Below are 17,998 nucleotides of genomic sequence, written 5' to 3'. Positions count from 1 at the left end.
GTCTATGAGACAACTCCCATGGTCAAGCATATAGTTTAAAACTCTTTGGGAGGGGTGCCTGGGTGGCTCAGTCGGTTAAGCGGCTGCCTTCGGCTCGGGTCATGATCCCGGGGTCCTGGGATCGAGCCCCACGTTGGGCTCCCTGCTCAGTGGGGAGTCTGCTTCTCCCTCTCCCTCTGCCTGCTTCTCTGCCTACTTGTGCTCTCTATCTCTCTGTCAAATAAATAAATAAAATCTTTAAAAAAAAATAATAAAACTCTTTGGGAAAAGGCATTGTCCTGAGTTTTAATCGGCTTTGGAGGAGTAGAAGAATGAAAGCCTAAGACCTGTCCAGTCTGTACTTTTTATCTCAGTCCAACTTTGGTGTTGCCTTGATATTACTGGGCCTAGGCTATTATTCCTATAGAAATAATGGTAAAGGGCATATATTACCTTAAAAAAATGGGGGAAAGGTAAGAATAAAATTTGAAGTTTCCTAAAGAAATTCTCTCATTCCTGCCACTGTCTCTGTCTCTTCAGCCCCCATCCTAAATGCCCATACATAAATCAGCCTTCAGCCACTTGTAGGGATTTCTCACAGTATTTTTGGTTTGCTTATTTTTTAAATTTTTTGTTGATATTTATTGTTAGGAATGTTATTCTCTCCATTTTGTAATTTCTGTAGAGCTGATTTTGGGACTCACGATCTTCATGGTGATTGATAATCCTGCCATAATGTTTAATCTGAAATCTTAATGTTTTATTCACAGGGAGGAATACAATTTTTTCATCTATAATTTGGAAGCAAAGTAAAATAACAAAATGAAGCCAGCAAAACATCTGTTAGCCTCTAGTAATAAATTGGCAAATGTTCCAGAATTCACTTACAAAAAAGGACTGTTGAATTTACCATTGTCACCTAAACCAAAGAAAAAACATAGTACAAAATTAGTACGTGATAAACTTGAACCAATGGTCTTAGGATCTCCACCAACAGGGGAATCCATCATAAGGTATGCTTTGCCCATTCCATCAAGTAAGACAAAGGAGTTAATAGCAGAAGATGAATTGATCAGGAAAATTACCAAACATCTGAAGATGGTAAGACACTTGTTGGTCCTTGTGTTTGGGGTCCCCATGACCAGTGCCAGGCTTAGTGATTTGTTAGGAAGGTGCACTAGACTCAAAATATAGTCCTGTTGATGGCTAAGATTTATTACGGTGAAAGGGTACAAAGCAAAATCAGCAAAAGGAAAAGGCTTATGGGGTGAAGACTGGAGGAAACTAGGTCCAAGATTCCTCTTCCTTTAAAGTCACACAGGATGTGCTTAATTCCTCCAACAACACATTATGACAACACGTGAAATGTCTGTTGGAGAAGCTCATTAGAGACTCAGTGCCCAGAGTTTTATTGGATACTTTGCCTAGCATGTACCGAAATTCCAGACTCCTGAAGGAAAGCAGATGTTTAGCATAAACCACATTGTGCAGACAGTTTAGGGACAATGAGCCACCGTTACCAGTGAATGATGGGAACACACCTAAAATCCAAGTACTGAGACACCAGTCCAACGCCAGCCTTGAAAGCAGATCTTTCTAACGATAGGCCTTTCTAAGTTTTGTTCCTGCTATGCTAACTCTTCTCAGCACTTTAGAAACTTTCGCTCTTAGTGTTGGGGAAAAAAAAATTTCCTTTTTCTCTGAGTTTCTCTTTGCACAATGATCCAGAATTGAATTGTGGTTGTACCAAATACCAAATGAGAACAATGAGGAGTAGTACAAATATAAAAAGAACATAGTTTGTCAAATTTCCAAAATATAAATTTCCTCAAAGTTTGAGGCGTTAGCTCAGAGAATTTCCTTTATGGCTCTTTGGTTTCCATTTCTGTTTTGCCCACTTCTCTTCAAAGAAGAAAGCTGAGTCAGTCATATTTTGAGGAATACTTTGGTAATAAGTGGAGTTGATGCTTCAACTATTCATAGTCTTTTACATGCCTGTCAACACAGAAATAAGAGTCATAGGGACTTTCTCCATTGCTAGGGAGTAGAGTCAAGGACTGTTTCTCATCATTTCTTTATGGTGATATGAGATGGGGTGTGAGATGGAAAATTTAAGTTTGTGGCACTGGCAGAATTAAGTCTCACTGCTAAGAAGGTCCTGACATGTTTGATTAAATGTCTTTTTACATTTAATATAATAATTTTAAACTATAAAAATACTTAATTTTCTTTGATTCACTCACAGATTGTTTCTACTTTGGAAGAAACCTATGGATTTGGCATTCAAAATGGAGAAAAATCAGTTGTGAAGCCTGAACCTGAGGAATTAACTTTATCGGTAAGTATATGTAACCCTAATGTAGAGACATTAACACTGAAAAGGGTTAAGATTTTCTTTTGGATTCCATTTATATTCTCAGAATGAATTCCCCATCCATGAAAATGACCCAGTTAGGGAACTTGAAAGTAGAGTACTTATTTTTCTATCCTCTGCTTAAAGTTTAATTAAGACATATCTATATTCTAAACCTACTTTTATTGTTAATTCCTATTCTATTTAATTTTTAAACATTTGGTTACTTGTTGGTTTGAGTTGTATATTCCTTATCATGTTAAGAAAGTATTCTTCTATTTCTATTTTGCTAAAAAATAAAACAAAACCAAGAAGTTATTGAGTGTTAGCAAATGTCTGGTATATAGTGAAGTTATGTAACTGTTAAGGTGATTAAGTATGTGGTTCTCCTTTAATCTATCGAGGAGTTGAATTACTTTACACATTTCATAATATTCAACTGTACTTTTAATACTTGTAGAGTATTATTTTTCTAATTACTTTTGTTAGGGATTGAGTTTGGCTCCATGTAATAAAATAGCTATGCTGAGTCTTTCAATTCATGAACATGGTATGTCTCTCCATTTATTTAGATCTTGTTTGATTCTTTTATCACCAAATTATAATTTTCATCATACAGATCCTATACATGGTTTGTTAGATTTATGCATTTATATTTCATGTTTTTTAGAATTATTTTTAATAGCATTGTTTTTAATTTTAGTTTCCACATGTTTGTTACTAGTATATAGAAATATGATTGATTTTTATATGTTTATCTGATATCTTGCAATCTTATTCAATGTACTTTTTTATTCTAGATTTTCTATAGATTTCTTGGAATTTTCTACATAGACAATTATATCATTCTCAGATAGAGACAATTTTACTTCTTCCTGTCCAGTCTGAATGCTTTTTATTTCTTTCTCTTGTGCTGGCTCTGGCTTCCAGCATTATATTTAATAATAGTGATGAGGACAGATATCTTTGACTCATTGTGACTACTACTTCCAGACAGGAATGGAAGTTCAGTTCCCTGCTTAGTTTCACCAGCACCACTCTGGTGGGGGAATTGGAGGGCCAGTTTTCACTGCCATATTATTTTTCAGCCCTACTGACACATATGGGTAGAGGTGCACTTTATTTCTTGGTGTTTGGCTCAGGTAGGATAGGTATTGTCAGAAGGTTTTTGGATTATGCTAGAGATGCCTTTTCACAGTCCTTTGACTTTTCTTTCCTTTCTTCTTTCTTTTTTTTTTTTTTTAAAAGATTTTATTTATTTATTTGAGAGAGAGAGAGCATGAGTAGGGCAGAGGGAGAGGGAGAAGCAGACTCCCTGCTGAGTAGGGAGCCCTTGTGGGGCTCAATCCCAGGACTCTGGGATCATGACCTGAGCTGAAGGTAGATGCTTAACTGACTGAGCCACCCAGGTGCCCTCTTTGGCTTTTCTTAAGGCATTTTTTTTTTTTTTTTTAAGTCTGTGCTTATTGGAAGTTCCAGGTTCCAGTGCTCCCTACATTTTATATGTAGGTAAAAAGAAAACCTAAGGAATTCATGTTCCTCAAGTTTTGAGAACTCTGCCTTTCTCTTACTATGTTTCAATTTTCCTGTATTGGTTTGTTGTGTTGTCTATGGTATTTTAATTGCAGGAGGGAGGATTAGAGGAATGGGCCTAGTCCATCATTGCCAGAACTGAAAGTCCAAAATTATTTTTTTATTTTTGATACAGTTCTGTGTTCGGATGTCTCCTTTATCTTTCTTATGATTAGTCATTGTGTGTTATATCTTTTTTTTTTTATTATGTTATGTTAATCACCATACATCATTAGTTTTTGATGTAGTGTTCCGTGATTCATTGTTTGCATATAACACCCAGTGCTCCATGCAGTATGTGTCCTCCTTAATACCCATCACCAGGATAACACATACCCCCAACCCCCTCCCCTCTAGAACCCTCAGTTCGTTTCTCAAAGTCCATAGTCTCTCATGGTTCGTCTCCTTCTCCGATTTCCCGCCCTTCATTTTTCCCTTCCTGCTATCTTCTTCTTCTTCTTCTTTTAAATATAATGTATTATTTGTTTCAGAGGTACAGGTCTGTGATTCATCAGTCTTACACAATTCACAGCGCTCACCATAGCACATATCCTCCCCAATGTCTGTCACCCAGCCAACCCATCCCTCCTACCCCCCACCACTCCAGCAACCCTCAGTTTGTTTCCTGAGATTAAGAATTCCTCTTATCAGTGAGGTCATATGATATATGTCTTTCTCTGATTGACTTATTTTGCTCAGCATAATACCCTCCAGTTCCATCCATATCATTGAAATGGCAAGATTTCATTCCTTTTGATGGCTGCATAATATTCCATTGTGTATATATACCACATCTTCTTTATCCATTCATCTGTTGATGGACATCTTGGCTCTTTCCATAGTTTGGCTTTTGTGGACATTGCTGCTATAAACATTGGGGTGTACATACCCCTTCGGATCCCTACATTTGTATCTTTGGGGTAAATACCCAGTAGTGCAATTGCTGGATCATAGGGTAGCTCTATTTTCAACTTTTTGAGGAACCTCCATACTGTTTGCCAGAATGGCTGCACCACCTTGCATTCCCACCAACAGTGTAGGAGGGTTCCCCTTTCTCTGCATCCCCACCAACATCTGTCGTTTCCTGACTTGTTAATTTTAGCCATTCTGACTGGTGTGAGGTGGTATCTCGTTGAGGTTTTGATTTGGATTTCCCTGATGCCGAGTGATGTTGAGCACTTTTTCATGTGTCTGTTGGCCATTTGGATGTCTTTTTTGGAAAAATATCTGTTCATGTCTTCTGCCCATTTCTTGATTGGATCATTTGTTCTTTGGGTGTTGAGTTTAAGAAGTTCTTTATAGATTTTGGATACTAGCCCTTTATCTGATATGTCATTTGCAAATATCTTCTCCCATTCTGTCAGTTGTCCCTTGGTTTTGTTGACTGTTTCCTTTGCTGTGCAAAAGCTTTTTATCTTGATGAAGTCCCAATAGTTCATTTTTGCCCTTGCTTCCCTTGCCTTTGGCGATGTTTCTAGGAAGAAGTTGCTGTGGCTGAGGTTGAAGAGGTTGCTGTCTGTGTTCTCCTTTAGGATTTTGGTGGACTCCTGTCTCACATGGAGGTCTTTCAACCATTTGGAGTCTATTTTTGTGTGTGGTGTAAGGAAATGGTCCAGTTTCATTCTTCTGCATGTGGCTGTCCAATTTTCCCAACACCATTTGTTGAAGAGACTGTCTTTTTTCCATTGGACATTCTTCCCTGCTTTGTCGAAGATTAGTTGACCATAGAGTTGAGGGCCTATTTCTGGGCTCTCTATTCTGTTCCATTGATCTATATGTCTATTTTGGTGCCAGTACCATACTGTCTTAATGTTGACAGTGTTGTCATAGAGCTTGAAGTCCGGAATTGTGATGCCGCCAGCTTTTCTTTTCTTTTTCAACATTCCTCTGGGCTATTCAGGGTCTTTTCTGGTTCCATACAAATTTTAGGATTATTTGCTCCATTTCCTTGAAAAAAGTTGATGGTATTATTTTATTTATTTATTTATTTATTTATTTATTTATTTAATCTAATTTTTTATTATGTTATGTTAATCACCATACATTACATCATTAGTTTTTGATGTAGTGTTCCATGATTCACTGTTTGTGTATAACACACAGTGCTCCATGCAGAACGTGCCCTCTTTAATAGCCATCACCAGGCTAACTCATCCTCCCACCTCCCTCCCCTCTAGAACCCTCAGTTTGTTTTTCAGAGTCCATAGTCTCTCATGGTAAAAGTTGATGGTATTGTGATAGGGATTGCATTGAATGTGTAGATTGCTCTAGGTAGCATTGACATCTTCACAATATTTGTTCTTCCAATCCATGAGCATGGAACGTTTTTCCATTTCTTTGTGTCTTCCTCAATTTCTTTCATGAGTATTTTATAGTTTTCTGAGTACAGATCCTTTGCCTCTTTGGTTAGATTTATTCCTAGGTATCTTATGGTTTTGGGTGCAATTGTAAATGGGATCGACTCTTTAATTTCTCTTTCTTCTGTCTTATTGTTGGTATATAGGAATGCCACAGAATTGTGTGCATTGATTTTATATCCTGCCACTTTGCTGAATTCCTGTATGAGTTCTAGCAGTTTTGGGGTGGAGTCTTTTGGGTTTTCCACATAAAGTATCATGTCATCTGCAAACAGTGAGAGTTTGACTTCTTCTTGCCTATTTGGATGCCCTTTATTTCTTTTTGTTGTCTGATTGCTGTGGTTAGGACTTCTAGTACTGTGTTGAATAGCAGTGGTGATAGTGGACATCCCTGCCGTGTTCCTGACCTTAGGGGGAAAGCTCTCAGTTTTTCCCCATTGAGAATGATATTCGCTGTGGGTTTTTCATAGATGGCTTTTATGATATTGAGGTATGTACCCCCTATCCCTATACTCTGAAGAGTTTTGATCAAGAAAGGATGCTGTACTTTGTCAAATGCTTTTTCTGCATCTATTGAGAGGATCATATGGTTCTTGTTCTTTCTTTTATTAATATATTGTATCACACTGATTGATTTGCGGATGTTGAACCAACCTTGCAGCGCAGGGATAAATCCCACTTGGTCGTGGTGAATAATCCTTTTAATGTACTGTTGGATCCTATTGGCTAGTATATTGGTGAGAATTTTTGCATCCATGTTCATCAAGGATATTGGTCTGTAATTCTCCTTTTTGATGAGGTCTTTGTCTAGTTTGGGGATCAAGGTAATGGTGGCCTCATAAAACGAGTTTGGAAGTTTTCCATCCATTTCTATTTTTTGGAAGAGTTTCAGAAGAGTAAGTATTAATTCTTCCTTAAATGTTTGGTAGAATTCCCCTGGGAAGCCATCTGGCCCTGGGCTTTTGTTTGTTGGGAGATTTTTGATGACTGCTTCAATTTCCTTAGTGGTTATAGGTCTGTTCAGGTTTTCTATTTCTTCCTGGTTCAGTTTTGGTAGTTGATACATCTCTAGGAATGCATCCGTTTCTTCCAGGTTATCTAATTTGCTGGCATGTAGTTGCTCATAATATGTTCTTATAATTGTTTGTATTTCTTTGGTGTTGGTTGTGATCTCTCCTCTTTCATTCATGATTTTGTTGATTTGGGTCATTTCTCTTCTCTTTTTGATAATCTGGCCAGGGGTTTATCGATCTTGTTAATTCTTTCAAAGAACAAGCTCCTAGTTTCGTTGGTCTTTTCTACTGTTCTACTGTTCTTTTGGTTTCTATTTCATTGATTTCTGCTCTGATCTTTATTATTTCTCTTCTCCTGCTGGGTTTAGGCTTTATTTGCTGTTCTTTCTCCAGCTCCTTTAGGTGTAGGGTTAGGTTGTGTACTTGAGACCTTTCTTGTTTCTTGAGAAAGGCTTGTATTGCTATATACTTTCCTCTTAGGACTGCCTTTGCTGCATCCCAAAGCTTTTGAACAGTTGTGTTTTCATTTTCATTGGTTTCCATGAATTTTTTGTAATTCTTCTTTAATTTCCTGGTTGACTCATTCATTCTTTAGTAGGATGCTCTTTAGCCTCCATGTATTTGAGTTCTTTCCAACTTTCCTCTTGTGATTGAGTTCCATTTTAAAAGCACTGTGGTCTGAAAATATGCACGGAATGATCCCAATCTTTTGGTACTGTTTGAGACCTGATTTATGACCTAGGATGTGATCTATTCTGGAGAATGTCCCATGGGCACTAGAGAAGAATGTGTATTCTGTTGCTTTGGGATGGAATGTTCTGAAAATATCTGTGAAGTCCATTTGGTCCAGTGTGTCATTTAAAGTCTTTATTTCCTTGTTGATCTTTTGCTTAGATGATCTGTCCATTTCAGTGAGGGGGGTGTTAAAGTCCCCCACTATTATTGTATTGTTGTCAATGTGTTTCTTTGCTTTTGTTATTAATTGCCTTATATAACTGGCTGCTCCCATGTTAGGGGCATAGATATTTACAACTGTTAGACCTTCTTGTTGGATAGACCCTTTAACTATGATGTAGTGTCCTTCCTCATCTCTTATTAGAGTCTTTGGTTTAAAATCTAATTTGTCTGATATAAGGATTGCCACCCCAGCTTTCTTTTGGTGTCCATTAGCATGGTAAATGGTTTTCCACCCCCTCACTTTCAATCTGGGGGTGTCTTTGGTTCTAAAATGAATCTCTTGCAGACAGCATATCGATGGGGCTTGTTTTTTAATCCAGTCTGATAGCCTGTATCTTTTGATTGGGGCATTTAGCCCATTTACATTCAGGGTAACTATTGCAAGATAGGAATTTAGTGCCATTGTATTGCCTGTAAGGTGACTGTTACCGTATATTGTCTGTGTTCCTTTCTGGTCTATGTTGCTTTTAGGCTCTCTCTTTGCTTAGAGGACCCCTTTCAATATTTCTTGTAGGGCTGGTTTCGTGTTTGCAAATTCCTTTAGTTTTTGTTTGTCCTGGAAGCTTTTTATCTCTCCTTCTATTTTCAATGACAGCCTAGCTGCATATAGTATTCTTGGCTGCATATTTTTCTCATTTAGTGCTCTGAATATATCATGCTGGTCCTTTCTGGCCTGCCAGGTCTCTGTGGATAGGTCTGTTGCCAATCTAATGTTTCTCACATTGTAGGTTACAGATCTCTTCTCCCGAGCTGCTTTCAGGATTTTCCCTTTGTCTTTGGGACTCATAAGTTTTATTATTAGATGTTGGAGTGTTGACCTATTTTTATTGATTTGAGGGGGTTTCTCTGTGCCTCCTGGATTTTGATGCCTGTTTCCTTCCCCAAGTTAGGGAAGTTCTCTGCTGGAATTTGCCCCAGTATACCTTCTGCCCCTCTCTCTCTTCTTCTTCTGGGATCCCAATTATTCTAATGTTGTTTCACCTTATGGTATCACTTAACTCTCAAATTCTGCCCTCGTGATCTAGTAGTTGTTTATCTCTCTTTTTCTCAGCTTCTTTATTTTCCACCATATGGTCTTCTATATCACTAATTCTCTCTCCTCTGCCTCATTTATCCTAGCAGTTAGAGCCTCCATTTTTTATTGCACCTCATTAATAGCCTTTTTGATTTCGGCTTGGTTAGATTTTAGTTCTTTTATTTCCCCAAAAAGGGTTTCTCTAATATCTTCCATGCTTTTTTCAAGCCCAGCTAGTATCTTTAAAATGATCATTCTGAACTCTAGTTCCGACATCTTACTAATGTCCATATTGATTAGGTCCCTGGCAGTCAGTACTGCCTCTTGTTCTTTTTTTTGAGGTGATTTTTTCCATCTTGTCATTTTGTCCAGAGGAGAATAGATGAATGAGAGAACAAAATGCTAACAGGGTAACAACGTCCCCAGAAAAATATACTCTAAACAAATCAGAAGAGACCTGAAACTGGGGAAAAGAAAGGGAAAGAAAGAAAAAAGAAAAAGAAAAAGATAAAAACAAACAAACACAAAAAAACCCAGAATATGTTCAAATATGATCAGGCTGGTGAATAGATCAGTGCCACACACTAGGTTTTGGGTGTATTTTGCTCTGTTAGAAGAAAGTGCCTCTCAAAATTTCAAAGAAAAACTTATATATGTACAAAACTAAGGTTTAATACTTTGAAGGGATGGAATATGACTGTAAAGATGAAAATTATAAAAGATTTTATAAAAGGAATTGATAAGAAGTTGGTTGAAAAAGGAAAGAATTTAAGAAAAAAAAAAGGGATGGAATGTGATCAGGCAAGAGACTAGAACAAAGCCATACACTAGAGATTTAGGGTATATTTTGGTCTGTTCGAAGAAACTGTATCCCAAAATTTTAAAGAGAGAACAACGTATGTATATATATATATATACCAAAAATAAGGTTAACTACTATGAAGGGATAGAATATGACTCTAAAAATGAAAAATAATAAAGATTTTTTAAAAATTATTGTTATGTTAATCACCATACATTACATCATTAGTTTTTGATGTAGTGCTCCATCATTCACCGTTTGTGCACAACACCCAGTGCTCCATGCAGAACGTGCCCTCTCTAATACCCATCACCAGGCCATCCCATCCTCCTACCCTCCTCCCTTCTAGAACCCTCAGTTTGTTCTTCAGAGTCCATCGTCTCTCATGGTTCGTCTCCCCTCTGATTTCCCCCCTTCATTCTTCCCCTCCTGCTATCTTTTTCTTTTTTTTCTTAACATATATTGCATTATTTGTTTCAGAGGTACAGATCTGTGATTCAACAGTCTTGCATAATTCACAGCACTCACCATAGCACATACCATCCCCAGTGTCTATCACCCAGCCACCCCATCCCTCCCACCCACCCCCCACTCCAGCAACCCTCAGTTTGCTTCGAGATTAAGAATTCCTCATATCAGTGAGGTCATATGATACATGTCTTTCTCTGATTGACTTATTTCGCTTAGCATAATAGCCCCCAGTTCCATCCATGTCGTTGCAAATGGCAAGATTTCATTCCTTTTGATGGCTAAAAATGATTTTTTAAAAAAGGGATTGATAAAATGTTGGTTGAAAAATGGAAAAAGAAAAATTAAAAAAAAAAGAAAAAGAAAGTTAAAAAAATTAACTTTGAAAGACTAAAGAATCATGGGAAAAAAACCATGAATTCTATGTGCAGTATTCCCCTAGTGCTGGAGTTCTGCCATTCTCATTGATCGGTAAACTTGGTCTTGGCTGGCTGTTCTTGTTGATCTTCTGGGGGAGGGGCCTGTTGCCATGGTTCCCAAATGTCTTTGCCAGAGGCGGAATTGCCCCCTCCCCCCCCCCCCCCCCCCGCCCCGCCTTGCTGGTCTGGGCTAAGTAACCTGCTCGGGTTTGCTCTTGGAGCTTTTGTTCCCTGCGAGCTTTCCGTACAGCTTTGGAGGACAAGAGTGAACTGGCGGCCTCCCAATCTCCACCCCAGAAGAGCCGAGAACTCGGGGCCCCACTCCTCAGTGAGCCCCCAGAGAAAAGCAGTCAGTCACTCCTGTCTCCCCAGTCTCCAGCTGCACTCTGTGCTCACCTGGCCTGTGACTGAGCGTTTCTATATCTGGCACCCAACACGGTGTGGAGTCTCCAAACCCAGCAGATCCCTGCAGTGTGCTCCCATGCCGCTCCTCCCGGAGGAGGAAGGGGAGTCTCCCCAGATCTGCTGCTTGTTGGGTCCCTGCTGGAAGAGCAGTGGCCCGACTGTGCTGCGGATCACAGTTAATGGCAACCCCGAGCTGAGAGCCCACGCCTGGGCTCCGCCTCTGCAGCCGGCTTCCCCGCTCCGATACCTGGGAGCTCTGCTGCACTCAGGCACCCCCGGTCTTCCTGTGACCCCAAGGGTCCTGAGACCACACTGTCCCAGTGAGGGTTCCACCCCCCGCTTAGCCACCAGAGTGACGTCCCTCAGCGGAGCAGACTTTTAAAAGTTCCGATTTTGTGCTCCGCTGCTCTATCACTTGCCAGTAGCGTCCAACGGAGGCCCTCTCACCCCCCTTCTATCTTCTCGAATATCGCCTCGGATTCCCTTCTCTGCACGTCCTACCTTCCAGAAAGTGGTCACTTTTCTGTACACAGAGTTGTTGCTATTCCTTTCTTCGATCTCCTGTTGAGTTCGTAGGTGTTCAGAATGGTTTGATCCCTATCCAGCTGAATTCCTGGGACCAGATGAAATTTAGGTCTCCTACTCCTCTGCCATCTTGCTCCTCCCTCTATTGTGTATTATATCTTCTTTCAAACTTTATTTTCAAACTATGTTTATTTACCATACCTCTTTGAAACAGCATATAGATGCATCTGTTTTTTTATCCAGTCTGACAATGTCTGTCTTTTAATAGGTTTAGTTCATTTACATTTAATTGATACAATTAAATGTATTGCCATGTAATTAATTTATTATAATGACACATTCATGAAATAATGTGAATTAAGTCTACTTTCTTGCTATTTGCTTTTTGTCCCATATCTTCTTTGCTTCTTTACTCTTTTCTGTTTTGAGTTAATTATGTATTTTTTAGCATTTCATTTTATTTTCTTAGTTTTAGGCAATTTTTTTTTTTGTGCTTGCTCTAGAGATTCATCATGTATTTAAACTTACCACAGTCTACCTTGAATTAATATTATACACTTCATTTCTCATGTGAGAACATTATAACAGTATAATAACATTGACCTCACTTATGTTTTTTGTGCTATTGTGTTATATTATTATTGTTTCCCTATTTTTTTCTGTCTGCTTTAAAGATTTTATCTTTGGGCTTTAGCAGTTTGATAGAAGGTATACCTAGCTGAGGCTTTCTGTATATTTATTCTGTTCAGAGTCCATCAAGCTGAATCTGTGAGTTGATGTTTTCCAACAAATTTGGAAATTTTCATTTATTATTTCTTTAGATCTTTACTGCTTCTCTGCTCCTTTTTTATGAGATTCTAATTATACCTATATTAGACTGCTTTGATACTGTGTAAGAAGTCACTCACACTCTCTTCATTTACTTCAATGTTTTCTCTTTCTGTGCTTCAGTTTGGGCAATATATGTTATCCTATCTTCAAATTCACCAATCCTTTCTGTGGTGTCTGATCTGCTGTTAAATTCTAGCCAACGAAATTTTTATTTTAAATATCATAATTTTCATATTTAGTATTATCTTTTGGTTACTTTTTAGGGGGTTTTATATTTCTCCTGCTACTATCCATCATTCACCTAGTCTATCTATCTTTTCCTGCAAATTCTTTTTTTTTTTTTTTTTTTTAAAGATTTTATTTATTTATTTGACAGAGAGAGAGAGAATGAGCACAAGCAGGGGGAGTGGCAGGCAGAGGCAGAGAGAGAAGCAGGCTCCCCACAGAGAAGGGGGAGCCCGATGTGGGGCTCGATCCCAGGACTCCGGGATCATGACCTGAGCCGAAGGCAGTCGCTTAACCAACTGAGCCACCCAAGCGCCCTCCTGCAAATTCTTTTATCAGGCACAGAGTTTTAAAAGTTTTTGCCTGCTAATTTCCAATATCTGGGTCAACAGTGTGTTTACTTCTATTATTTTTTTCTTTTGATTATGGATTGTATTTTCCTGGTTCTTCATATGTTTTGTAATTTTTTTTATTGGATCCCAAGCATTAGATTTAGAAAAACATTGGAAACTGTGGTACACTGTTTATTTTCTAGAGAATGGTTACTGTTTCCTTTCTGGCATTTAGGATGAACAGCTAATAATTCTTTCCTACAAGAACTGATTTGAGCAGGAACTGGTCCATATTTTAATTAAGTTGAATTGTTGCCTGATTTGTCTAACCCATAATCTCTCCTATTGCTGCTTCCCCTGAGGGGCTGATTTCTTTGATATTGCCAGTATTTTAGCTGGCAAGAGTTTGAAATCTGATTTTAAAGTTTTGGTTCACATCTTGGTTCAATCCTGGCAGAGCTTCAAAATACAATTACCACAAGAACATGCAGGATGAGATTCCTCTGTTTCTTAGTTCCTGTTTTTTATAGTTGTGTAAATGCCAATCAAACCTTAAAACATTTTCATTATCCCCCAAAGCCTCCTTGTACTCCATTTACAGTCAATTCTCTCCTATCCTGGCTCCAGACAACTACTGATTGATCCATCACTATACTTTTGCCTTTTCTAGAATGTCCTATAAATAAAATCATATAATATGTAGCCTTATATATCTAGTCTTCCCTATTTCATCATCATGTTTTTGAGATTCATCCATGTTGTTGTAGTTTGTTTCTTTTATTGTGAAGAATATTCCATTGTATGGCTATACCACAGTTTGTTTATCCATTCATCAGTTAATAAACATTTAGGTTGTTGGATCCAGTAGCTATTTGGGCTGTTATGAATGAAGTTTCATTATTTTTTTCAATTTAACTTCAATTAGCCAACACATAGTACATCATTAGTTTCAGATGTGGTGTTCAACAATTCATCAGTTGTGTATAACACCCAGTGCTCATCACATCACGTGCCCTCCTTAATGCCCAACACCCAGTTCCCCCATTCCCCCATCCACCCCCCTTCAGGAGCCCTCAGTTTGTTTCCCGTAGTTAAGAATTTCTCATGGTTTTTCTCCTTCTCTGATTTCTTCCCATTCAGTTTTCCCTCCCTTACCTTGTGGTCCTCTGCACTGTTTCTTATATTCCACATATGAGTGAAACCATATGATAATTGTCTTTCTCTGATTGACTTATTTCCACTTTGCATAATACCCTCCGGTTCCATCCAGGTCAATGTAAATGGTAAGTATTCATCCTTTCTGATGGCTGAATAATATTCCATTGTGTGTATATATATATCCATATATCCATATATATCCATGTGTATGTGTATATATATATATGGATATATGTGATATATAGATATATATATATATATATATATATATATATATATATGGATAGATGGGATATATATCACATCTTCTTTATCCATTCATCTGTCGAAGGACATCTTGGCTCCTTCCCCAATTTGGCTATTGTGGACATTGCTGTTATGAACACTGGGGTGCAAGTGCCCCTCCATATGAATGAAGTTTCTGTGAACATTTGTGTGCAAGTCTTTGGGGGGACATATGTGTTTATTCATCTTGGATAATTGCTTTGGAATAGGACTGGTGATTTATAAGTATATGTTTAATTTTATGAGCAATTGCCAAACGACTTCCCAACATGGCAAAACGATTTATGTTCCTACCAGCTCTCTGGGAGAGTTCCGGTGGCTGTACATCCTTACCAAAATTGGTATTGTCAGACTTTTTAATTCTGACCATTCCTAAGGAATGTAGGCCTCCTTTTCTGCTACCATATTGGCAAAATTCAAATGGGGAGGGGTTTGGTAGAAGAAGAATGGTTGAGTTGAGTGATTTGCCTTGGGAGCTTTTCTCATTCCAGTCTATCTCCTAGCCTAAATGTCTGTCAAGGGCTCAGCTGGTTTTTCTTCATCCTCTGAATTCTGTTTGTCAATGGTAGGCCTGCTTTTTGACTTGGTTGACTTGACACACTTTGCACACACTAGACCAAGCTCTCTTTCTCCACCATGCTCCCTTTAGGTATGGATATGTCTTCGGTTCTTTGCTTATCTATGAAGTGTTCTTCTGTGGAGGTCAGTTCATCAGATTTTTATCCTATCCTCTCCTTCAGTATCCTCAAGGAAAGGGGTGATAATTATATAATTTTATATATTTTTCCTTTCTGGATGTTTAATTTTCTTTTAAAAAAATATTTTTTTTTATTTGAGAGAGAGATCGAGAGAGAGCATGAGTAGGGGGAGGAGCAGAGGGAGAGGGAGAAGCAGACCCCCCCGCTGAGCAGGGAGCCCAATGTGGGGCTCGATCCCGGTACTCCGGGACCATGACCTGAGCCGAAGGCAGACGTTTAACCGACTGAGCCACCCAGGTGCCCTGTCCTTTCTGGATGTTAACACCAAAGTGAATACCTCTCATACATTTTCACATCATAATCATAAGTGGCATTTCTGCTTCCTTTTTAAAGATCTTTTTAGAAGTGCTGCCCCACAATCTCTTTTTGTCTCATTGGTCTGATTGGGACACGAGGCTAACCTTATTGGTAAAGGAGGCTGGAAATTTTATTATTATTGTCATTTTTAAAAGATTTTATTTATTTGAGAGAGAGAGAGAGAGAACACGAGTGGCATGGGGAGGGCAGAGGGAGAGAGAGAAGCAGGCTCCCCACTGAGCATGGAGCCCAACACAGGACTTGATGCCAGGACCCTGGGATCATGATCTGTGCTGAAGGCAGACACTTAACTGACTGAGCCACCCAGGTGCCCCTTATTATTATTATTACTAGCTATGCATGTTGGGATTCCCAATAAAATTGAGGTCCTGTTAGTAGGCAACTAATAGTCTCTATTATAATGACCATTAAAATACCATTATAATAGTATAAGTGATACTATTTTAAGACTATTATATACTTGTCTCACAACACTGTTGTCATAATTTTTGATGATTTTGATATACATGTAGATGATCTTTGCAAATAATCCAACATCTCAGTTCGTTGAATTCCTTTCCTCCAATGATCTTGTCTTCTATCCTATCTCAGCAACTGACAAGATGATATCCTCTAGTCTTTGTCATAACCAATAACTAACTTTTCCATAATTTGTTTCAATCATCTTAATCTGTGGTCACTACCTCTTATCTTTCCCACTTAGTCTGTCTAATATTCTGGCTCCAAAAGTCCTTTGATTACATTCGGAACTATAATCCATTGGTCTTACTGCCTTTTACTGTCCCAAATCCTCCTTGTGGTCTTAACTTACCTAGCTTAAATTCCATGGTCCATTATTATTATTGCTCCCAAGCATATGTACTTTCTTGCCCTGCCATGCTATATTGATTTTATTTTGTTAAACTGCAACCCTGATCAAATCAGTCACCATCTTCTCTATATTTGTGGCATCTGAATGTGAGTAGAAGAAAAAATCCCCAAGTATGCTTATAGTCTCATTTTATATTTATAATTAATAAACCGAGTTCATTCATTTTCCCACTTTCCTGAACGATTAATTCAGTTTTCCCCCCTCTCCTATATGGGTATAAGTCTTTTTCATGACAAAAAAAATGTATCAGCCTGTGAGTATGTTTTAAAATGTGATGTTAAATGAACATATTCCTCATGGAGAACATTCTGTGAGAATCCTAACTCTATATAAGCATCTGAGATTTGTGTATCATAGGTTGTCTCTGATTTACAAATCACTATTCTACTAGAAAAGATTCAGTCATTATGATATTTTCATCTGCCACTATTTTTTCCTCAAAGTATTCATTTGCCCATTGAGTGAGAGTAAAAGACTACAGCTCTTGGCAAGTATACTTATATTGAGAAGTCATAATGAGCATTCATTTTCTAACACAAAGAGATATTTCTATATATTTCTGTGTACAGAGTGGCTACCTTTTTTTGGGTATTCATAACTTTCAGGAGCTTAAATCCGGGATGCTTGCTTTTCTGCAACAGTGCAGGGGAGAATAAAAGAGGCATAGCAGGATATATGTCATTAATGGGCCAGTCCCCAGAATGTACTCTCTTTCACTTTCTGGAGGAATTTGCTAGTAGAGCATTTGGAGCATGATTTCTTGTCTTATAGGTTTGAAGGGACATAAATTATAGGCAAAAAAATATTTTCCAAAATAATTAAATATACTAAAATGTAGATGGAGATGCATATGGATTCTGAAATGAAAGTAACTTTTTTTTGTTATTCTTTTCAAAAGGTTGGGGATGATCTGAATTCATTCTTGAGATGTTGTTCACAATTTGCTGCTCAGTTAGAAGAAGCAGCTAAGGAAGAACGTAACGTATGCATTCTGTGTAAACTGTCAAGTATAAAATATTTACTATTTTAATGATTTAAATTATTAGTAATGTTAATAAATTTTGTATTAATAAATTGTATATTAATTTATTAAAATCATTAATTGTTATTAATAACAATTTTAGTAATACAATATTTAAAGCTATACTGGTTGTTTGAACTTGAATGTGATAATCCATTCAGCAGTATTAGTCTAAATACAATGCCTTAAAGAGTTTTAAAAGGCATTAGAAAGTTTTATTTACTTTTTTCTTTTTTTTTTTTAAGATTTTATTTTTATTTATTTGACAGAGAGAGACAGTGAGAGAGGGAACACAAGTAGGCAGAGTGGGAGAGGGAGAAGCAGGCTCCCCACT

General features: G+C 37.9%; 1 protein-coding gene across 1 annotated transcript in view; it reads left to right on the top strand.

The window, feature by feature from the left end:
• The first annotated feature begins 247 nt into the window (after positions 1 to 247).
• Positions 248 to 17,998, top strand: part of CCDC7 (coiled-coil domain containing 7) — a 177,009-nt gene continuing 159,258 nt past the window's right edge. The window contains exons 1-3 of the mRNA XM_064590292.1: positions 248 to 1,080; positions 2,225 to 2,317; positions 17,542 to 17,625. Coding sequence (XP_064446362.1) covers positions 802 to 1,080; positions 2,225 to 2,317; positions 17,542 to 17,625 — 456 coding nt within the window. The 5' untranslated portion in view covers positions 248 to 801. The remainder of the gene's footprint in view (positions 1,081 to 2,224; positions 2,318 to 17,541; positions 17,626 to 17,998) is intronic.

This window comes from Mirounga angustirostris, unplaced genomic scaffold, assembly GCF_029215605.1.
Source record: "Mirounga angustirostris isolate CCGP_5_RB_7025 unplaced genomic scaffold, mMirAng1.0.hap1 SCAF_5, whole genome shotgun sequence".
Lineage (NCBI taxonomy): Eukaryota > Metazoa > Chordata > Mammalia > Carnivora > Phocidae > Mirounga > Mirounga angustirostris.
This window is presented reverse-complemented; position numbering and strand designations above follow the sequence as displayed.